We start from the raw sequence: 21278 nt of genomic DNA on the forward strand, positions 1-21278 counted from the left end.
TTTGTTATCTCCTATTAAGGTGGAGAGAGAGACTTTTCTAGCATCGCTAAGAGATTTTCTATAGTTCAGTAGGCTCTCCTTCCATGCTGTTTGGATTACTACCAATTTGGTTTGATGCCATTTACATTCTAATTGTCGAGTGGTATCACCTCTAGAGTTCCCTCGGGTATGACCCGGGGCCTGTGGCTCGATGACCCTGAACATGTCCACCAGACCTGTTCCTGCCATTACCTGGGCCAGCTCTCTTCCCCCTCTGCTTCTATATTTACATTAAAATCCCCCCCACACCAGCAAGAGCCTGTTGGTGAAGAACAATGGCTCCAACTGCTGGAAAAACCCCTTCTTTGTTCTCCCCTGCATGGGGCATATACCCTAATTGCTCTGAATTTTTTCCACCTCCCATCCACACATTACCCTCCCCAGCACCACCGAAACTGCTGCCTCTACTTTGAAATCAAAAGATCTAAATAACACCCCCACCCCTTCAAAAAATTCTTCCCCACAGCCTCTGAACTTACATCACTTTCCTGCAAAAACATAACATCAAAAGGGACAGAACATAGTCATAAACACTGCCCCCTTTAGGGGCTGCTTAATTCCCAGAACATTCAGGGATGCCACATTTAACTTTACCATTGTGCCCCCAACTCAAGAAAAAAAAATAATAAACTCCCCCTTCCACATGAAACCCTTTCCTCTCCCTCCCCAGTTTTTCCATGAGTCCCCATATCCACATCTCCCATGTTGCAGTTTGCCTCTCTTCTCCCCTTCTCATTTCCCTTCATATTGTTTGCAATCTAATCTTTCCCTGCTGACATTTTTCCTTTTTTGTGCCCTCCTCTGGGGCCAATCCTTTCCTTCCTCCTGCAAGTCTGTCACCAAGGGGGGTCCTGCCCATCCCCTCTGGGCCTCCTCACCTTCTGTTTTTCCTGCTCTCCTCATGCCTTCTGCCGCATGAAGTTTTAACTCCTGCCCCTTCTTCACACAAAACCTTTTTGCCTTTCTCTCCTCTTCTCCTGCCTCCTCCTTTCTAGTTTGCCTGCCCCTGGAAGCTCCTGGCTCCTTCTTCTCCTCCACCTTGTCTGGAAGACCCCCGTCTGTCCACTCTGGTTGGGACAGACTCGAAGTTAAGTCTAGGTCAGCATCACCCCAGCTCATGGGGCTACCAGTGCCCAAGTAACCGCAGGACTCCATTTCCTGCCTGTCCAGAATATCTATGTCTTGCCAGATCCTCATCTCACCGCAGACAGTAGGGTGGCTGGCTAGGGTAGAAGAGAAACCCCCGGTGAGGTCCAATGGCAAAACTGCCCGGGGGTGAAGCAGGCCCCCTGGCACTGCTGGGTCCACCCTCAGCCTCACCAGGAGTCTCCTCTTTCCGTTCCAAACACCAAACCAGCCACGTATCTTCTCTCCTGCCGACACTGAAGAACAGTATCTCCCCATGAAGGCTTTGATGTCCTCGTCTGCCACGACGGGGTTGTATAGGTGCACGGTCAAAGGCACCTCATCCATGGCGAACAAAGGAACCAAGCGAAGACCCCACAGCACATCCTCAGCTGGGTGTCTGGAACTCTGGGCAAAACAAGCCAAGCAGTCCGAGAAAGTGTGGGAGGTCACATCCCGGAAGCCAGAGGCTGTGAAACCCTGCAGGCACAAGATCTTGGAGACAGTCATTTTGCAGAAGTCCCTCAGAATCCACAGCACCACCCAGTCCCATCCGAATCGCCTTTTGGTCTCTACATCTGCATGAAGCTCCATTCCGACCGTATGTCGAAGCCGCACCACTCGGGCTGGCCGTGTCTCGCCTTCTCTGGGCATCATGAAAGATCCACTTGATCTTAGCCAAAAGACCAAGAAGCGATAACCCGTTATGGCCTCTGGCCTAATGAGCACCAGCTGGCAAAGCCTCCACTCCTGGACGACATGCATTACCACGTGCTTGAGGACCTTGTGCAGCGAGAATTGAGCAGCTAGACTCCACCCCCAACTGACCTTGCATCTGAAAGCCAGACCCCTTCCCTCTCTTACATTAAACTGTAAAACAAATACAGCTTTGCCACAGCAAAGCCCACAAAAATAAGCTGAACTTGTCAACATTCCTCTCCACGGAAATCTTTAGTAAAAAGTGAAAAATTTACGCGTGAATGAAGAGAAACCAGAGCTATACATAGTCAGCCCAGGCGTCCAAAACTCCATTGGGGGCCTACAAAGCCGGTCTAGGGTAGGTTGGCTTGCGCCAGCCCATTACACCTGCATAGACTTGATAGCTACAGATGTAGGATTGGTCTAGAGCTGGATGTGGGCTGTAGTTTGTATTAAAACCTGTTAAGTCCCCTCCCTTTTTCATTAAGTACATCTGAAAACTTTACGACTGTCCCCTGTTCCATTTTGTACAATTAAATTATTATTATTATTATTTTTTTTTTTAAGTACCACAGGGTACAGTGCTTGCTCCCTTTCTCTTCACCTTATACACAGCGGCATAACACTAGCAGTTCCCACATGCAGACGTTCTATGATAGTCACTGTTGAACAAGTATAAGAGGAGAATGATCAGGAATTCCGGGAGGTCATCGTTGAATTTGTCAACTGGTGTGAATTAAACCACCTCTGCCTCAATGCCAGCAAGACAAAGGAGATAGTAGTCGACCTCTGCAGGAGGCCACCCCAGTCTATGCCAGTGAGAATTCAGGGTGTAGAGGTATACATTCCTGGGTGTTCACCTAAACAGTAAATTGGACTGGTCCATAAACACAGATGTCCTGTATAAAAAGGGGCAAAGTTGTCTCCACCTGCTGCGGAGACTGAGGTCTTTTGGTGTGTGCAGGACCCTGCTAAAATCTTTCTATGACACTGTGGTAACATCTGCTATCTTCTATGCAGTAGTTTCCTGGGGAGTTGGGAGCACAGAGAGGGACAGGAAACGTCTTAACAAACTGGTTAAGAGGGCTAGCTCTGTCCTGGTCTACTGCAGGTCTTTCATCCTAACAGCGGTCAGACTCTTTAATACAAAAAACAACATAATGTAGCACTATTAGCTGTTTTGCATCATCAACCTATACATTCACAATAATTCTGCAATATGAACATTTATTCATTTATTATTATTTGTTGCTCACCCTCTAATGTTAACTGTGCAATAATGCATTGATCCATTTATGTATATAAAGAAAGTGTTACTCATCTGTATATATTCATATTTGTATTCATCTGTACATACATTGGTGTTCAGTGTCCATATTACCATTATTATTATTATTATTTTACTACTTTTATTCTTATTTTTCTATTCCTGTTGTGTATATATATTTTAGACATTTTTTTCCCCCCAATTCTAATCCTATTTAATGCATATTCTTTCATATCTGTGTTTTTGTGTAACTGAGCTGCTGTAATGAGGGAATTTCCCCAGTGGGGGATCAATAAAGTTTATCGTATCTTATCTTATCTTATGAACATTAGCCAATGTGAGAGAGGCCTTTAGTTGCTTAAATATTTCCCTGGGTTCCTTTGTGACCTTGCAGACTATTACAATTCTTTCTCTTGGAGTGATCTTTGTTGGCCCCCACTCCTAGAGAGGGTAACAATGGCCTTGATTTTCCTCTATTTGTACATAATCTGTCTGACTGTGGACTGGTGTAGTCCAAAATCTTTAGAGATGGTTTTGTAACTTTTCTAGCCTGATGAGCATCAACAACCTTTTTCTGAGGTCCTCAGAAATATCCTTTGTTCATGCACTTCCACAAACATCGCTCCCACACATTAGATCCCCATTCACACCTGAGACCTTGTAACGCTAACAAGTCACATGACACCGGGAGGGAAAATGGCTAATTGGCCCCAATTGGGGTGTACTCACTTTCGTTGCCAGCGGTTTAGACATTAATGGCTGTGTGTTGAGTTATTTTGAGGAGACAGTAAATTTACACTGTTATACAAGCTGTACACTCACTACTTTACATTGTAGCAAAGTGTCATTTCTTCAGTGTTGTCACATGAAAAGATATAATCAAATATTTACAAAAATGTGAGGGGTGTACTCACTTTTCTGAGATACTGTATAAGAGAGGTATAAATAAGACTCCATAAATAAGGTTCCATCTGCATTCCCTAAGCAGGTTCTAATCACTGGCACCCAATCTTGAACACCTGATTTCAATTTTATGTATTTGAAAGTGTGATAAATGTATGGATGTACTTACTTTTTCCATATGACTGATCTGGGTTTTTTTATTATTTAAATTGTGAAAATTACTACAAAATGTCAGTTTTGTGTGTCATTTGATAGAGTGCATCAACTTCATTGATATGTACTGTTTCAAAGAGCTGTGTGTGCCTGGTGTTATTTGAATGTCCATTCTCTGGGGAGGATAGTGATCAGTGAATGTCCACTGGGCATTTTTGAGCTACTGCTGCCTACTCTGTAGTTTCCACCTCTCCTGGAAAAGGACTGTCTGACCTGTCTACAGGAGATTGCATATCTGCTGTCATTAACAGTGAAACAGTCTCCATTCCCATTGACGTACCCCCTGACTCCCAAACAGGATTGTGTAAGGTAATTCAGGTTGAAGGAATTTATTTTCCTCTGCCAAGACCATCTGCCTGACATCCTTAGCATTTGCTGCACTGGCAGGCTCTTGAACTGCAGGCATGCAGACTTCTGAGGCTATCGCTCTGAGGTTATTATGGGACTGTGTAAGCATGGCAGTCTGGGTTACATCCTTGTCCTGTGAAGCAGCCTCATTTAAGTTCTCATGCTCGGCACAATCTTCCAAGTGGAGGCCTACCTTGGAGATCCTGAACTGTGAAGCAGGCTTACCTGTAGGCCCTTCTTCTGTTTCTGATATTGTTGCTGTGTGAGTAGAAGGTTTATCTGCTGCCTGTGGTGTCTGAGATACCCGACACCTGTACTTCATCAGTTGGAGGTCTGTTCTCCTTTGCTGATATAACTGAAGGATGGTGTTTTGATGTAGGAGCCCCCCAATGTCTTCTCCATCCTTGAATAAATTGGCAAATGATTTTGTCTCAAAGAGCAGTCTCTAAAGAGGTGTCCTCTGCTTCCTCACAAACTGGAGGCCTTGGGGACAGGGCACACTCCTGTCTGTTGGTTTGATGAACCACAGAGTCATCACTGAGGGGCTTTGCAATCTCTTAATGTGCCAATTTGCACCACACCTTCCTCAATATGCCCAGGAAATTACAAAAGGACTCGGTTGGGTCCTTTTGGCAAAACTCCTTGATAGGTAGATCAAGTCATCAGCGGGGCATTTTTTAATTTAATAACAAATCTTCTTTTACCATTCCACATACCAAAAGAATTGAGACATTTCTTGCACCGATTTTTAATTTCCAAACAGTAACGTGCCAAAACAGTACAAGGCCTCCAAAACTATAATAGCTTTGATAGCTAGTGCAAACAGGAAGAGTGTATGGCCAATTACCATGTGACATGGACCTGAAATGAGGAGATGGGAGGCTGGCTTGGGAAAACTCAAAAAGGGGCTTTTTATTTTTCATGGTCTGATGGTTTTTCTCTTAATTCTCATACAGTGTAATTTCACATGGAGGGTGGGAAAAGTTGTCAAGAGTATTTCTATCACACTATACTGCGTCGTCCAGTTCGAGTTGACACTTCAATTATTTGATGCCTCTCCCCTGCAGTTACATAGGCTGAGAAAGAGTACAGAGTAGATACATTTAACAGTATGTCGTAACAACAAGCTGCATGTCACCAACCTTGAGACGGTACGGAAGCAGGAGCGGGAGGCGGGTGAACAGAGTAGGATCGGGAAGTTCCGGAAGCGTAGTCGTAGAATCAGCAAGGGTCAAGCGATCAGGCGAACAATACAAATGGGGATATCCAGGAAGCGTAGTCGAGACAAGAAGCGAGGGTCGAGGATTATAAGCAACAACGAACTAGATAAGCTTGGTAACGCAGCAAACTAAGCTACTGAGCGTATACTTCACGTAGATTCTGGGTGGATGTCTTCCCTAAGTACTAGTGTGTGTGTGTGTGTGTGTGTGTGTGTGTGTGTGTGTGTGATTGGTGCCAGGTGTGTCTGATCAGAACTCCAGGGATGGTGAGCGCATGCTTGCCTGAGAACTGAGTATTGCATCTTGGGAATTTGAGTTCTGATCGGACCGAGCTGTGACAGAACCCCCCCCCCAAAGGGCTCACTCCGGGAGCAGAGTTCTTTCTTGGCCTCCCCCCGGGGTTGTGGGCCTGGGAGATGAGGATGAGTGACATGAAAGTCCTTGGTGAGCTGTGGATCCAGTATATCCTGCTTGGGAACCCAGCACTGTTCCTCAGGTCCGTAACCTTCCCACTCGACCAAATACTCCAGCTTGCCCCTCCTGCGTCTAGATTTGAGGATGTTCCTGACGCGGTAAGCCGGTTGTCCATCAATCTCCAGAGGGTTTGGAGGAGTTCCAGCTGGTACTTCGGTGGCTAGAGGACCGTTAACAACAGGTTTGAGACGTGATACGTGGAATGAAGGGGAGATGCGGCTGTGTCGTGGCAGTTCCAGACGGTAGGTGACTTCATTGACCCGCTTGAGGATCTTGAATGGTCCAGTATATCGTGGCGCTAGTTTTTTACAGCCGTGAGCTTGTCTCAAGTCTTTTGTGAACAACCATACCTGATCACCTGGTTGGTAGTTAGGGTGTTCTTTGCGGCGGCGATCTGCTTTGTGTTTGTACGTGTCTGTCGTCTCCTTCAGGCGTCGATGGGTGTCAGCCCAGACACGCTCGCTACGTTTGAACCAGTGGTCAACGGCCGGAGCTGCGGTGGGGGTTGCGTTCCACGGGAACAGAGGGGGTTGGTAACCGAGCACGCACTGGAAGGGGGTGAGATTGGTAGCCGAATGGCGTAGTGAGTTCTGGGCGTACTCGGCCCATGGCAAGAACTTGCTCCAATCCTCTGGGTTGTTGGCACAAAAGGTGCGGAGGAATCGTCCCAGTTCCTGATTGATTCGTTCGGCTTGCCCATTGGCTTGGGGGTGATAACCGGAGGTGAGATTCACTGTCACTCCCATCTTCGTCATGAAGCTGGACCACACTCTGGAGGTAAACTGCGGGCCCCTGTCACTGACAATCTCCTCCGGAATGCCGTAATACCTGAACACATGCTGGAATAGAAGTTCAGCTGTCCTGAATGCAGTGGGGAGAGCGGGTAAGGGAATGAAGCGTACGGACTTGGAGAACCGGTCCACTGCGACTATAATTGTGGTATCTCCTTGGGATCTAGGCAGGTCTGTTACGAAATCTACAGATACGTGTGACCAGGGGCGTTCGGGGATAGGTAAGGGCTTGAGCCTCCCGGCGGGGAGGGTCCGAGGTACTTTACTCTGTGCGCACGATGAACAGGATTTCACCACCTTGTGTATGTCTATCATATTGGGCCACCAGTACTTCTCTTCCAGGAGATGGTGTGTGCGTTGTGTTCCAGGATGTCCCGTACCGAGTACCGTGTGTGCCCAGATGATGAGTTCTTGGCGGTACTCTTCAGGTACGAAGAGTTTGTCAGGAGGACACTTTACAGGTACTTGGGACTGGGGAATCTGCTCTAGTTCCGCGTCCAGCTCCCACTCTAGTGCACTGATAACACAAGAAGGACGAATGATGTACTCCTCCTGCTCGTTGACCCGTTCTGTCTGATCAAGACGAGACAGAGCATCTGCCTTTGTGTTCTTGGACCCGGGTCTGTAGGATAACGTGAATTGAAATCTAGTGAAGAATAGGGCCCATCGGGCCTGGCGGGGTGTGAGTCGCTTTGCAGTGCGAAGGTACTCCAGGTTCTTATGGTCCGTGAAGATGACAAATGGATGTGTAGCCCCCTCTAACCAGTGTCTCCACTCTTCCAGCGCTAACTTAACTGCCAAGAGTTCCCGATTCCCCACATCGTAGTTTCTCTCGGCCGGGGAAAGCTTTCGCGAGAAGAAGGCCACCGGGTGAAGTTTTGGCCTTTCTCCAAATCGTTGGGACAGAATGGCTCCTACCCCGGTTTCTGATGCGTCCACCTCCACTATAAACGGTCTGGATGGGTCTGGATGTTTGATGAGGGGTGCAGTGGTGAAGGCCTTCTTGAGCTTGTCGAAGGCGGATTGGGCAGTGGAATTCCATGCCAGACGTTTGGGTCTCCCCTTTAGCAGGGATGTGAGGGGGTTGGCGACGGCACTGAAATTCCTGATAAATCTCCTGTAGAAGTTTGCAAACCCCAGAAACCTCTGTAGATCCTTGATGGTCGTGGGTGTGGGCCAGCTTACTACCGCCTGGACCTTTTCTTGGTCCATGGAGATTCCCTCGGGGCTGATGACGTAGCCCAGAAACGTGATGGTGGTTTTATGGAATTCACACTTCTCTGCTTTCACATATAGCTGGTGACGGAGCAGTCGCTGTAGCACTTGGCGAACGTGGTGAACATGTTCTTCCCGGGAGTCAGAGTATATCAGTATGTCGTCGATGTAGGCGATCACATGGCGTCCCAGCATGTCACGTAACACATCATTAATTAAACACTGGAAGACCGAGGGGGCGTTAGAAAGCCCATACGGCATGACCTGATACTCGTAGTGGCCTGAAGTTGTGCTGAACCCAGTCTTCCATTCATCTCCCTCTCGGATCCGGACCAGGTTGTATGCACTGCGCAAGTCCAGTTTCGTGAAAATGGTGGCCGTGCGTAATTGTTCCAGAGCGGCTGGTACTAGAGGGAGTGGGTAGCGGTACTTGACGCAACATTGGTTTAGTCCTCGGTAGTCAATGCACGGTCGTAAGCCTCCTCCCTTCTTCTCCACGAAGAAAAATCCCGCGGATGCTGGAGAAGTGGATGGTCGTATATACCCTTGGTGCAACGCCTCCTGAATGTACTCTTCCATGGCCTTTTGCTCAGTGATCGTTAACGGGTAGACCCTCCCTCGTGGTGGTGTAGTGCCTGGGTGCAAATCAATAGCGCAGTCGTAATCACGGTGGGGAGGTAGTCCGCTCGCCTTCTTCCTACTGAATACCTCTATGAGGTCGTGGTAAACACTGGGGATCTGAACGTTATCTGCCTTATCTGGGCTTTCAATGGAGGTGGATGCTACGGAGATCACCGGGACTTGAAGACAGTGAGAAATGCAGTGAGGTGACCAGCGTGATTTCCCTTTGGTTCCATGAAATTTGGGGATTGTCATGTTCGAGCCAAGGGAGACCGAGAACCACTGGGTGTCGAGCCGTCACTATGACATGGAACGTGATCTTCTCCTGATGAAGGGCGCTGGTTCGGAGGTTAACAGGTTCGGTGCAGTGGGTGATTATGCCCTTTCCTATGGGGGCCCCATCAATGGCTTGGACTCGGCGGGGGGTGCAGAGAGGACGAACGGGGATATTATATTGGTGTACGGTCTCTTGGCTAATGAAATTCCCCGCCGCTCCCGAGTCGATCAGTGCTTCTAAAACACAAGAAACCCGTGAGTAACCCACTATAACGGGCAATACGAAGGCAGACTGAACAGAGTGCTGGGTAATGGGTTCGGAACTCACCCCTGCCTGAAGTGGTCTGGCAGTTTTGGCTTCCCCTCGGGTAGAGCCCTGTTTGAGAGGGCATTGTGGCACGAAGTGGCCCCTCTCACCACAGTAGAAACAACGGTGTTCACGGCGCCGTAGACGTAGTCTAGAATCAGCAAGGGTCAAGCGATCGGGCGAACAATACAAATGGGGATATCCAGGAAGCGTAGTCGAGACAAGAAGCGAGGGTCGAGGATTATAACAGAAACATCCGACTAGCAGTCCTGAACCTAGATTTCGAAAAAGCATTTGACCGAGTCTCGCACCAGTTCCTTTTTCAGGTATTGGACAAAATGGGGTTCCCTGATAGGTTCTTAGCCTGGGTGGGATTACTTTACAAGGGCATAATCAGTAGAATGTTGGTTAACGGGCACGTGTCCAAAGCGGTGAATATCCGCAGTGGCGTCCGTCAGGGGTGTCCTTTATCTCCCCTCCTGTACGTGGCTTGCATTGAGCCACTGGCACAGATCTTGAGAAGGGATAAAGGGATCAAAGGACTCGAAGTGCCTGGGACGGGTGGACTGACCGCGACGTGCGTTTTATATATGGACGACGTAACCCTTTTAGCCACCGACGTTTTATCCATGAGAAGAGCAATGGACTTGACTGACTGGTACGGTCGAGCCTCGGGCGCCAAGCTCAACAGGAGCAAGTCCGAGGCCCAGCTCTTCGGGCCGTGGGGTAACGTGGACACAGGCGGACTGGAATTGGTTTTTAAAACCGACTTACGGATTTTAGGTGTCAAATTTGACAAAGAGGGTGGAGGACGGGCAAACTGGGCCGACTTGCTAGGGAAAGTCAGGCAAAAACTGGGCTTTTGGGGACTAAGACAGATGACTTTTGAAGGTAAAGTTTTAATTTTTAAAGCAGTGATTTTACCTTTGATGTTACTCGTGTGTTCTGTTTTTAGTCCCCCAAGGAACTTTCTTTTAGAACTAGAGAGGGCGGTTTTTTACTTCATCTGGGGATCCAGGTGGGAGAGAGTGAAGAGGGAGGTCGTGAAGAAGAGACCGGAGAACGGCGGGAAAGGCCTCCCGGACCCCCACCTGTTTTTAGGCAGCCGTTTCACCGCCCTCCACATCGGGTACGCCGTGGCCCCGTCCAGAGACAGCAAGACAGCAGCCATGACCCGTTTCTGGATGGGGTCCTACCTGCGAAGCCTAAAGATTTTACCAGTTGACCTTAAAACGCCTGTGTCTTTTAATCTAAGCAAAGAACACGATTTTATTAAGAAGTTTTTAAAGAAAAATCTTTTAGAACGAGAAGATGTCACCGTTTTAACTAACCACAAGTCTCTTCTCTCTCTTGTGCAGGATCGGGAACCTGTGAGTCCAGTCCCCGGCCTCACTCTAAGTGAGGCCAAACAAGTTTGGAGGAACGCCGCCCACCCTGCTCTTCAGAACAGGCACAAGGACTTGTCATGGATGGTGGCCCATGAGATTCTCCCGGTCAGGGCGGTCATGCACTCCCGGGGCATGGGCTCCAACCCCATCTGCCCACGACCCGGATGCAACGCGCCGGAGACCGTGCGACACCTCTTATGGGAGTGCGGCGCTGCGCGGGACCAGTGGACCACGACCGGCCCCCTGTATTTCCCGTGCCTGTCAGCTGGTGGGGTCCAGATGGACTACAAGCTCGCCATCCTCGGGGTAGGCCCAGGCTCGAAGGGCCTAACAGTACAGAGGTTCACCACGCTCTGGCTCACCCTCAACGCCGTGAAGGATGCCATCTGGACCACCAGAAACCTGCTGGTGGGGAAACGCGTGACGGTGCCCCTCCACGCGAGCGAGCAAATGGCGAAGTCCATGCTGCAGGGGTACCGCGCGTCGACATTCGGAGGAGGGGGCCGGGGTCGCACGAGAAAGGCCCCGGCCGCCACCGACCCTGGCCGCTCGTAGATGCGCCCTCACCTGCAAAGGCTACGGGAGCAGCGAGCCGGAGGGTAGAGGATCTCCGCTGGGCACTGGAAGTGACGGGCCTTGGCCGTGGCTGGAGAGCAGTGGGATGGGCTCCCTTGGTAAGGACTCACACCCGATCCTGAACAAGAGAGGACATTTGAGTGGTTTTTTTAATTGTTTGTTTAGACATGTATTTGCTTTTTTATTAAACAATTGATTTATTTAACTATATTTAAAAACGAAACGATTTTATGGACACTTTTATTCATAGTTTTTTACACACACAATTTATGTATTTATTTATTTTTCCTTTAAACAGTTTTTAAAATAAGAAATTGTTTTATCTAAGTTTATTTATTTATTTGTTAATGAAAAAATGTCTGTAAACTGAAAAGGAAAAAAAAATGTGTACACTGTGAACATGAAAAAAGAAAAAAATCTAAATCTAGAAAGCTAACGTCGAAACCTTTGTTCAGGGGCAGAGTCACCAGACAGTTCAATTCTTCAGGTTTAAAATTTAGAGATTTTTGGATTAGCTTCCTGGAGAAATCAAGGCGTGACATCCCCAGGAGCCTTCCATCCACCTCTTTAAATAAAAAGCGCACGCTGTGGTGCCTCCTCATGCCGGCACGAGCAGCCGACATTTTGGAGGCACCACTAGCCTATAAATAAATAAATAAATAAATAAATAAATAAATGAACTACAATAAATAAGTAAAACAAATACAAAGTAAACGAAATAAATATTTTGAAAACGAAAAAAAGAAGAAGAATTAAATAAATAAATTTGTACTTACCTATTTACCGATCTAGTGGCACGATGTTTCATTCACCAACTGAAGATCACAGGATCCGCACAAATTTCCTCTCTGAACGGTTTTGCCCAAAACCACGAAAAGGTTGAGAGCAATGGCCGCCAAAGAGTCGATCGCAGTCCCTTCCGATTGAACTTAGCCAAAAGGCCGAGAAGCGATAACCCGTTATGGCCTCTGGCCTAACGAGCACCAGCTGGCAGAGCCTCCACTCCTGGACGACATGCGTGACCATGTGCTTGAAGACCTTGCGCAGAGAGGATCGAGCAACTAGGCACCACGCCCAACCGACCTTGCATCCCAAAGCCAAACTCCTTCCCTCTCTTACGTTAAACTGTAAAACAAATACAGCTTTGCCACAGCAAAGCTCACAAAAATAAGCTGAACTCGTCAACGTTCCCCTCCACGGAAATCTTTAGTAAAAGGCGAAAGATTTATGCGCGAATGAAGAGAAACCCGAGCTATACAGGAAGTCGGTCCAGGCCTCCGAAACTCCATCGCAGGCCTAGAAATCCGGTCTAGGGTAGGTTGGCTTGCGCCGGCCCCTTACACCTGCACAGCCTTGATAGCTGCAGATGTAGGATTGGTCTAGAGCTGGATGTGGGCTGTGGTTTGTATTAAAACCTAATAGGTCCCCTCCCTTTTCCCATTAAGTACATCTGAAACCTTTACGACTGACACCTGTTCCATTTTGTACAATTAAATATACAATTTTTTTTTTTTTTTTTAAGTACCATATGTCACTTTGTTTTTTTTCCTACTTTTTTTCCCCCCTCCTTCTTCTAACCCTACTTTGTATTAAAAACCTATTAGGTCCCCTCCCTTCGCCCATTAAGTACATCTGAAACAGTCACGATTGACCCCTGTTCCATTTTGTCCAATCGTTTAACATGATTATTTATTTATTTATTTATTTATTTATTTATTTATTTCCTTCCTTCCTTCCTTCCTTCTTTCATTTGACCCCTTTGAAAAGGTGCACCGTTCCTGGAGGTACTGCAATACCAGGTCGATGCGTGGAGCGGACGGAGCAAGCCCCTCTTCCGGCTCCTCGCTCTAAAAATCCGTTTAATATAAAGTCCTCGGATGGAGGACGTATCAGGTATTAAACTGATAAGAACAGATTTTTCTTTCGAAAAAATTTTATTGTCACTTTTTTCTTTTTTCTTTTCATATTCATAGTGTACACAGTTTTTTTTCCTTTTCAGTTTACAGACATTTTTTTCATTAATAAATAAATAAACTAAACCGATGAAACAATTTCTTATTTTAAAAACTGTTTAAAGGAAAAATAAATAAATACATAAATTGTGTGTGTAAAAACATCACCCCACCTGCAAGAGGAGATTTTAGGTGGGGTGGAAGAATTTTATACCAACCTATATAAGGAAAAATCTGTACACAAAGATACCCTGGAGGAAGTTTTAGCCTTTTTAGACAACAAGGTAAACAGTGAACATACAGGGTCTGAATTTGCATGCTTGTTTAGCAAGAAGAAAGTAAACGTGATTCCTGCTGTGTCTCCAATACATACCATTACTTGCTTGTGAAATTGTACAACCATCTGTCCTTCTCAGTCAGGGCATTTTTAAAAGTCATTGTTTATCAGGTGCTTTACACCTTATCCCACAAGTTACTGTAATAAAGACAGACTCTGACACAAACAATGTTCAAAAATGATGGAAGTGTTTTTTGATGAAAGCATATTAAATGTTGCCTGCTAACACTCCTTTGCCTATAGTTTCCATAGGTGACTTCATAGACCTGCTGAAACCATTTGTGCTTTCAAACGGGTGTGGAGTGACTTTTTTTTTTTAAACTGGCCATGTAGTGGCAGATGAAGACATGAATGTTAATAACTCTGAAATCACTAAGATTCAAGTCCAAAATGACAATTGCTAAGTCTTCGAAGTTATCTTGCAAATTTGGTTTGTGAAATAACTCCTCTGGTCTTTTATCCCTGGACAGCTTGAAAAAGAAAAGCATCTGCACACATAGCAAAATTTTATTTATTTTTTTTTGCACAAAAAAAAAACATGGAAGAAGAACAAAGTGAGAACCATCACTCCTAAATATAACAAATTTATCCCTTTTAACATTTATAACATTTACAAACATAGAAAAACACAAATATAAATATGCTGTGCATCAGAGATTCCCCAGGCAGCCAGGCATCAAACCGCCTACAACAGACAAACAGGACATGGATATGAACACACACATGCAAATACAGATGTACGGACTGTCACAGCCCTGCCTAGCTCCTCCTCTTCTCTGTGTGCTACCTGTGTCTCCCGCAGGTGGAGTTTGTCCTGGTGTCCTGAGTAATAGATAAGCACTTCCTGGTTGGGAGTTTTGAAGAGGCTCTCCATACATGGCATGGCATCTACTGTCACTGCTGATTGCTTTACACTTTTACCTTACAAATCCAATACTTATACTGAATTCACTTAACTTCAGTTGTTATACTACTCACTTCCCTGACATCCTCGTCTAGATCATTGATGTGCCTACTAGACCCCATTCCTACTAAACTACTTATGCACGCACTGCCCTTATAAAAATGAAACAAATTAAAGAGCCCATTGTATGCTCATTTTCAATGTTTATAATTTTATTTGGGGCATCTACTAGAATAGATTTACATGCTTCGGTGTTCCCAAAACACAGTATGTTTCCTCATACTGCATATCTCTATCCACCCTATGTCTGAAACACTGTTAGTGCTCCTTTTGCTCCTGTGTCTTTAAAACCCCACCTCTGATGAGCCCAGTGTGCTCTGATTGGTCAGCTCACCCTAATAGTGTTATGAGATTGCATCATCATGTCACGGAAGAAGTGGAAGGAAAGACGTTTCAGGCAACTGAGAAAAATAGTTTCTGCGGGCGAGAGCTACGCCCTCTGGAGTGTCCTTTGGCTTTGTAACTGTGCAGACCGTTTACATGCAACTAAAGGTAAGGAAAAAAGATGGAAAAGCATACGATGAGTCCTTTAAAGTATTTAAAAATCCCAGATATGTACCACAATTGTCAAATATCAGTGATCAAACCATCTCTCAAAAAACCCAACCTCGATCCTTATAACCTGGCAAATTACAGGCCTATATCCAACCTCCCTTTTGTAAGTATCATACCATCTTTTATGTTTTATGGACTCATGCATGTCATCTATATATGCCACACGTATGACAATGTTTTATCCTGATATCCCCTCTATCTCTCTACCAAGCTGGCCACAAGCAGATGGGTTTCCCAATCCAATTTACAAAATGTAATTTTGATTTAAACTCACACCAGTCACTTACCACTAAATAATGTCCATGATCCACATGTTTGAATCAAGAACATTAATGAACTCTTCAACCAACTCTGGGTATGACGCATAGTTGTTTGGGACTTCCAACACACAGCCACATGTGTGGGCCTGGGGTGTTCTAGTTAACATACTCTCCGGCTCCATGAATCGGACCTGGATATTCTGGCCAACTAGGAGGTCTGCACCTGTTAAAGACATGACAAAAATACTGTGGCTATTTAAATGGTAGGGACCATGGTATGTGAAGCCATATGATCAAATATTTGTAACCAATTAAAACGATTACCAGTGCAAAACCTGAGAAATTTCATCAGCCTTTTCCTTATAAACTTCTTGAGGATCTCATGTTGTACTGACCCCTGTTCCATTTTGTACAATTTCATTATTATTTATTTATTTCCTCCTTCTTTTATTTGACCCTTTTGAAAAGGTGCACTGTTCCTGGAGGTACTGCAAAACCAGGTCGATGCGTGGAGCGGACAGAGCAAGCCCCTCTTCCAGCTCCTTGCTCTAAAAATCTGTTTAATATAAAGTCCTGGAATGGAGGATGTATCAGGTATTAAACTGATAAGAACAGAGTTTTTAAAAATTTATTTTCTATTAAATGAAACTCATTCACAAAACCATCAACCAAAACACAAATTCATCATCACACTCCCTCAGTAACCCTGTCCATTGCCCTGGAGACCAAGTCCATGGTACCCGGGGGCTGAACACCTTCCCCTGCTCCTATGGGAGGCAGTTTCCCTCTCCCCTTAGCTCTTTTCCCCATTCCCACTGCCATTCTGAATCCTTCCTCATCCCATCCAGGGAAAGGATGAACCTGCACTGCCCCTGGTGGGGACTTGCCTGCCTTTTCCTCTACCTCTGCTGAAGGTCAAGGCCCCCTCAGCTCCTGCTCCTCTCGGGGGAAGGGCCGCTTCCCCAACACTCTTGCCCACATTGGCATTTTCACTGCTTCACCAGCCGCACTCCTCCGCCTCTTCTTCCTCTTCCCCATTATCCTCTTGCATCTGCTCCTCCCTTCCGCTTGATCCCTCCTCCATCGGGCAATTCTGTTTCTTTCGCTCCTTTTGGGGAACTCTCGCCGTTCCTTCACCATTGCTTTTCCTCTCCTTCTTCTTCACTTCTCTGCTCTTTCTGCTCCGCTATACTCTCCTACACGTCACCGACTGCCCAGGATAGTACAGAAATCTCCTATTCATACCGATAGCAAACGACACCGGCAACTGCACTACATCCCGTCGGAGTCGTACCGCATACTTCCTCCTTCCTGTCCAAATCCCGAACGCATTGTAGACCTTCTCTCCTTTCTCCACCCTACCGCAGTACCTCGGGAGAAACAGTCTGATGTCCAACTCGTCCACAAAGGGGTTGTACATATGGACCGTCACCACCTTATCCTCACCATGAAGACAGCACACCCTTTCCAAGGTAGGGTGCCACTGGTTCTTACACAAATCCTCCCAGAATTCTATGTATTTCTGCCTCGTCTCTAATGTTATATCCAAGAAGCCCGCGTCGCTGAAATCCAGCAGGCAGAACACCAAAGAAGTCTGCCTCTTCAGCACCCCACACAGCACTTCCATCACGAAAAAACTCCACTCCAAATTGCGCCTTTTCCATCTCACTTGCATCCTCCTCCAGCACCATCCTCACGGTATTACTGGGAATCGGTCCATCTGCCATTTTTCCATTCACTCCCGGCATCTTGATCTTAGCCAAAAGGCCGAGAAGCGATAACCCATTATGGCCTCTGAGCCCCCTAATGAGGTTTCCTTCTTGCACCTCCAGCTAAGAACATCGTCGCCAAAGGAGCCACAAGAGGATGCCTCTGCGGCCTGTGAGGCAGCAGACACTTGCCCTCCTGAACCCAGGCCCACTGGGATAAAGGAAGAGCAAGTGTCACAAGAAATAATGTGCCTTTTAATATGATTTTAAGTTTGTCTCTGCTAGTTTTTTAACATTGTCTTATACCTTATTCATGACCCTCACAATCTCAACAATCAATGTGAGAAGTGTGAGGTCCACCCTGAGAGCACAGAGTGTGCTATCCCTTTTAAAATCTTTTAAGTCAGATGTGTTTTTATTGCAAGAGTGTGCTTTGCCCTTCTTATGCAATTACAGGAAATGGGAAGACCTGTGGACCCCAGGACCCTCTGTGTGGAGTGGTTCCAATTTTAATAAATGTGAAGGTGTCGCTATTTTAATAAATAATCCCAATATCTTGGCGAAAAGCAGCAGAGTGGTGAGGAATGGGCGGGCACTTTTAGCCAGTCTGACCTTTTCAGATAGGGATTTTACTATTCTTAATGTGTATGGTTTTACGGACAAAAATGAAAAGGTATGAACTTTTAGAAGACCTGCAGTCCCACATGCTAGGGAGGGTTCCCCTAATTATAGCAGGGGACCTTAATTGTATTTTAACAGTGAAAGACAGGAAAAGGGTAGCGGGGGAGTGTACGGTAGATAAAACATCGGTTTTACTTAAGGATTTTAAACTAGTCGACTGTTTTAAAGCATTGCATCAAAGGGAGGAGGGCTTCACCTGGTTCAGAGGTGATGGCACCAGAGCCTTTCGGATCGATTATGTTTTTATACGGGACTGCCCGCCAACCAATGCTACACTGTCCCCCCTCTTCTTTTCTGACCACATGATGCTGTCTTGCACCCTTTCACTGACCAATGGTGTGACGGTATGAGGAGGGCTGTGGAGGCTGAACTGCTCTGTTTTAAAAGACAGAGAAGTAGCGAGAGAGTATAGGGAGCAGTTCAGCCAATGGCAGACCCTCCAGGATTTTTATGATTCACGAGTACAGTGGTGGGAGATGGTGAAAGAATGGACGAGACAATTTTTTAAGAAGGTAGGAAAAAGAAAATAAGAGCAGGGGAAAAAGACGCATGATGGGACTGCAAAAAAGACTGCAGAGATATTTTAACCTTATTAACTGTGGGATGGATTTTACAGATGAAATCAAAGAAGTAAAAGCAGAAATGCGTGTTTTATCAGACCTACAAAGCACGGGGTCATTCTAAGGAGCAGAGAGGGAGAGATTGAGGAAGAGGAAAAATGTACGAGGTGTTATTTTTAAAAAGATTGCATCAAGGGGAAGTGCAATTACCACAATAAAAGATGGAGGGAGGGATCTCAAAACAACAAATGAGATTTTAGGTGGGGTGGAAGAATTTTATGGTAATTTATACACTGAAAAATACATACACAAAGTTTTAGCCTTTTTAGACAACAAGGTCAACAGTGAAGCCGTGCGTTTATCCCAGGATTTTATGGTTTTAGAAATGCAAAATTCTTTAAAAATGTTTTAAAAAGGGGAAGTCCCCAGGTATGGATGGACTCCACCTAGAATTTTATCTAACTTTCTGGGACATTTTAGCACATGACTTACTCACTGTTTTTAAAGAATTCGAGACCTTGGACAGACTTCCAGACAGCTTCAGAACAGGGATCATGTCACTTCTGCACAAAAAAGGTGACAGGACAGACCTCAAAAACTGGAGACCCATCACACTTTTAAACTTTGATTTTAAGATTTTTAGCAAGATTTTAGCTGCATGTATTTTGACCGTTTTAGAGGACGTGATCCACCCGGATCAAGCATGTGCTGCTGAGTCTCGCACCAGTTCCTGTTTCAGGTATTGGGAAAATGGGGTTTCCTAATAGGTTTATAGCCTGGGTGGGACTGCTGTATAATGGCTTAGTCCGCAAAATTTGGGTTAATGGGCATGTGTCCAAAGCGGTAAATATCCGCAGTGGCGTCCGTCAGGGGGTCCTTTATCTCCCCTTCTGTATGTGGCCTGTATTGAGCCACTGGCACAGATCTTGAGAAGGGATAAATGGATCAAAGGACTGGAAGTGCCTGGGACCGGTGGACTGACAGCAACGTGTGTTTTATATATGGACGACGTAACCCTTTTAGCCACCGCCGTTTTATCTAAACGAAGAGCAATGGACTTGGCTGACTGGTACGGTCAGGCCTCTGGCGCTAAGCTCAACAGGAACAAGTCCGAGGCCCAGCTCTTTGGGCCGTGGGGTAACGTGGACACAGGTGGACTGGAATTGGTTTTTAAAACTGACCTACGGATTTTAGGTGTTAAATTTGACAAAGAGGGTGGAGGATGGGGAAACTGGACTGACTTGATAGGGAACATCAGACAAAGACTGGGCTTTTGGGGACTAAGACAGCTGACTCTCGAAGGTAAAATTTCAATTTTTAAAGCAGTGATTTTATCTTTTATATTACTTGTGTGTTCTGTTGTTATTCCCCCCAGGAACTTTCTGGAGAGGGCGGTTTTTTATTTTGTCTGGGGGTCCAAGTGGGAGATGGTGAAGAGGGAGGTCGTGAAGAAGAGACCAGAGAATGGCAGGAAAGGCCTCCCAGACCCCCACCTGTTTTTAGGCAGCTGTTTTACCGCCCTCCACATCGGATATGCCGTGACTCCACCCAGAGAAAGCAAGACAGCGGCCATGACCCGGTTCTGGCTGGGGTCCTACCTATGAAGCCTAAAGATTTTACCAGTAGACCTAAAAACACCAGTGTCTTTTCATCTGAGCAAAGAACATGATTTTATAAAGAAGTTTTTTAAGTAAAACCTTTTAGAAGGAGCAGATGTCTCCATTTTAACTAACCATAAGGCTCTTCTTTCTCTTGTTCAGCATCGGGAACCTGTGAGTCCAGTCCCAGGCCTCACTCTACGTGAGACCAAACAAGTTTGGAGGAAAGCCACCCCCCCTGATCTTCAGAACAGGCACAAGGACTTGTCATGGATGGTGGCCCATGAGATTCTCCCACCGACCATGGCCGTTCATAGATGCACCCTCACCGACAAAGGCTACGGGAGCAGCGAGCCAGAGGGTAGAGGATCTCCGCTGGGCACAGGAAGTGATGGGCCTTGGCCATGGCTGGAGAGCAGTGTGATGGGCACCTTTGGTAGGGACTCACGCCCGGTCTTGAAAAAGAGAGGACACTTAGTAATTTAGTAGTTTGATTTGTTTGTTTTATTTATTTTTAACAACCGAAATGATTTTATGACAAAATGCACACATTTTGTTCTTTTAACAATTTTTAAAAAAGAAATTTGTGTTTTATCTAAGTTTATTTATAAGTCACAAATGTTGTCTATGGACTGAAGGAAAAAAAAATTAAAAATCTGTGGATGTGAAGAAAAAAGTGACAAAATCTGTTCTTATCAGTTTAATACCTGATACGTCCTCCATTCGAGGACTTTATATTAAATGGACTTTTAGAGCCAGGAGCTGGAAGAGGGGCTTGCTCCGTCCACTCCACTCATCGACCTGGTATTGCAGTATCTAAAGGTGCCCCTTTTCAAAAAGGTCAAATAAAAGGAGGAAATAAATAAATATTCACATTAAACGATTGTACAACATGGAACAGGGATCAATAGTAAAGGTTTCAGATGTACTTAATATGCAAAGACAGGGGACCTAATAGATTTAATACAAAGTAGGTTTAGAAGAAGGAGAAAAAAAAGGATTTTGTCGCAGCTGGCTTTGTGGATTTTACCTTCACGGCTTTTTCTGACTGTGCTGCATTTTTTGATCAGTGCACCCAAAAGTCAGAGGACGAAGCATTGCGGGGACTGTGTATGGTGCCGCTTTTTGCCGTGGAGGAGGTTCCCATCGTAGTGCATCTGTACAACCCTTTCGTAGCTGATGAGGACATCAGAGTATTCC

The 21278-nt window shown here is 45.9% G+C and overlaps 1 protein-coding gene, 2 non-coding genes and 3 pseudogenes across 3 annotated transcripts; 2 read left to right on the plus strand and 4 right to left on the minus strand.

Annotated features, from left to right (window-relative positions):
• Nucleotides 1-2049: 2049 nt before the first annotated feature.
• Nucleotides 2050-2164, minus strand: LOC128623755 (U5 spliceosomal RNA). Its single transcript, XR_008388654.1, has one exon. It is a non-coding gene; the product is annotated as a U5 spliceosomal RNA (small nuclear RNA).
• A 7058-nt stretch (nt 2165-9222) lies between these two features.
• LOC128623696 (uncharacterized) lies at nt 9223-11873 on the plus strand. Its single transcript, XM_053650847.1, has 2 exons — nt 9223-9374; nt 9749-11873. The coding sequence occupies exons 1-2, from the start codon at nt 9223-9225 to the stop codon at nt 11439-11441; spliced, it is 1845 nt and encodes a 614-aa protein (XP_053506822.1). The 3' UTR covers nt 11442-11873.
• A 729-nt stretch (nt 11874-12602) lies between these two features.
• Nucleotides 12603-12717, minus strand: LOC128623746 (U5 spliceosomal RNA). Its single transcript, XR_008388645.1, has one exon. It is a non-coding gene; the product is annotated as a U5 spliceosomal RNA (small nuclear RNA).
• Nucleotides 12718-13224: 507 nt separating this feature from the next.
• LOC128623774 (uncharacterized) lies at nt 13225-13400 on the minus strand (annotated as a pseudogene).
• Nucleotides 13401-15993: 2593 nt separating this feature from the next.
• LOC128623783 (uncharacterized) lies at nt 15994-16162 on the minus strand (annotated as a pseudogene).
• A 4568-nt stretch (nt 16163-20730) lies between these two features.
• LOC128623787 (uncharacterized) lies at nt 20731-20911 on the plus strand (annotated as a pseudogene).
• The last annotated feature ends 367 nt before the right edge of the window (nt 20912-21278 follow it).

The sequence above is a fragment of the Ictalurus furcatus genome, chromosome 19, assembly GCF_023375685.1.
Source record: "Ictalurus furcatus strain D&B chromosome 19, Billie_1.0, whole genome shotgun sequence".
NCBI classification, from domain to species: Eukaryota; Metazoa; Chordata; class Actinopteri; order Siluriformes; family Ictaluridae; genus Ictalurus; species Ictalurus furcatus.

Bases quoted from the DNA above. Each gene is read 5' to 3' on its own strand.
- LOC128623696 (XM_053650847.1), top strand. From the start codon at position 9,223: ATGGAACGTGATCTTCTCCTGATGAAGGGCGCTGGTTCGGAGGTTAAC. The intron at 9,375-9,748 runs GTACGGTCTCTT...GGATTATAACAG, and splicing joins AACGGGGATATTATATTGGT to AAACATCCGACTAGCAGTCC.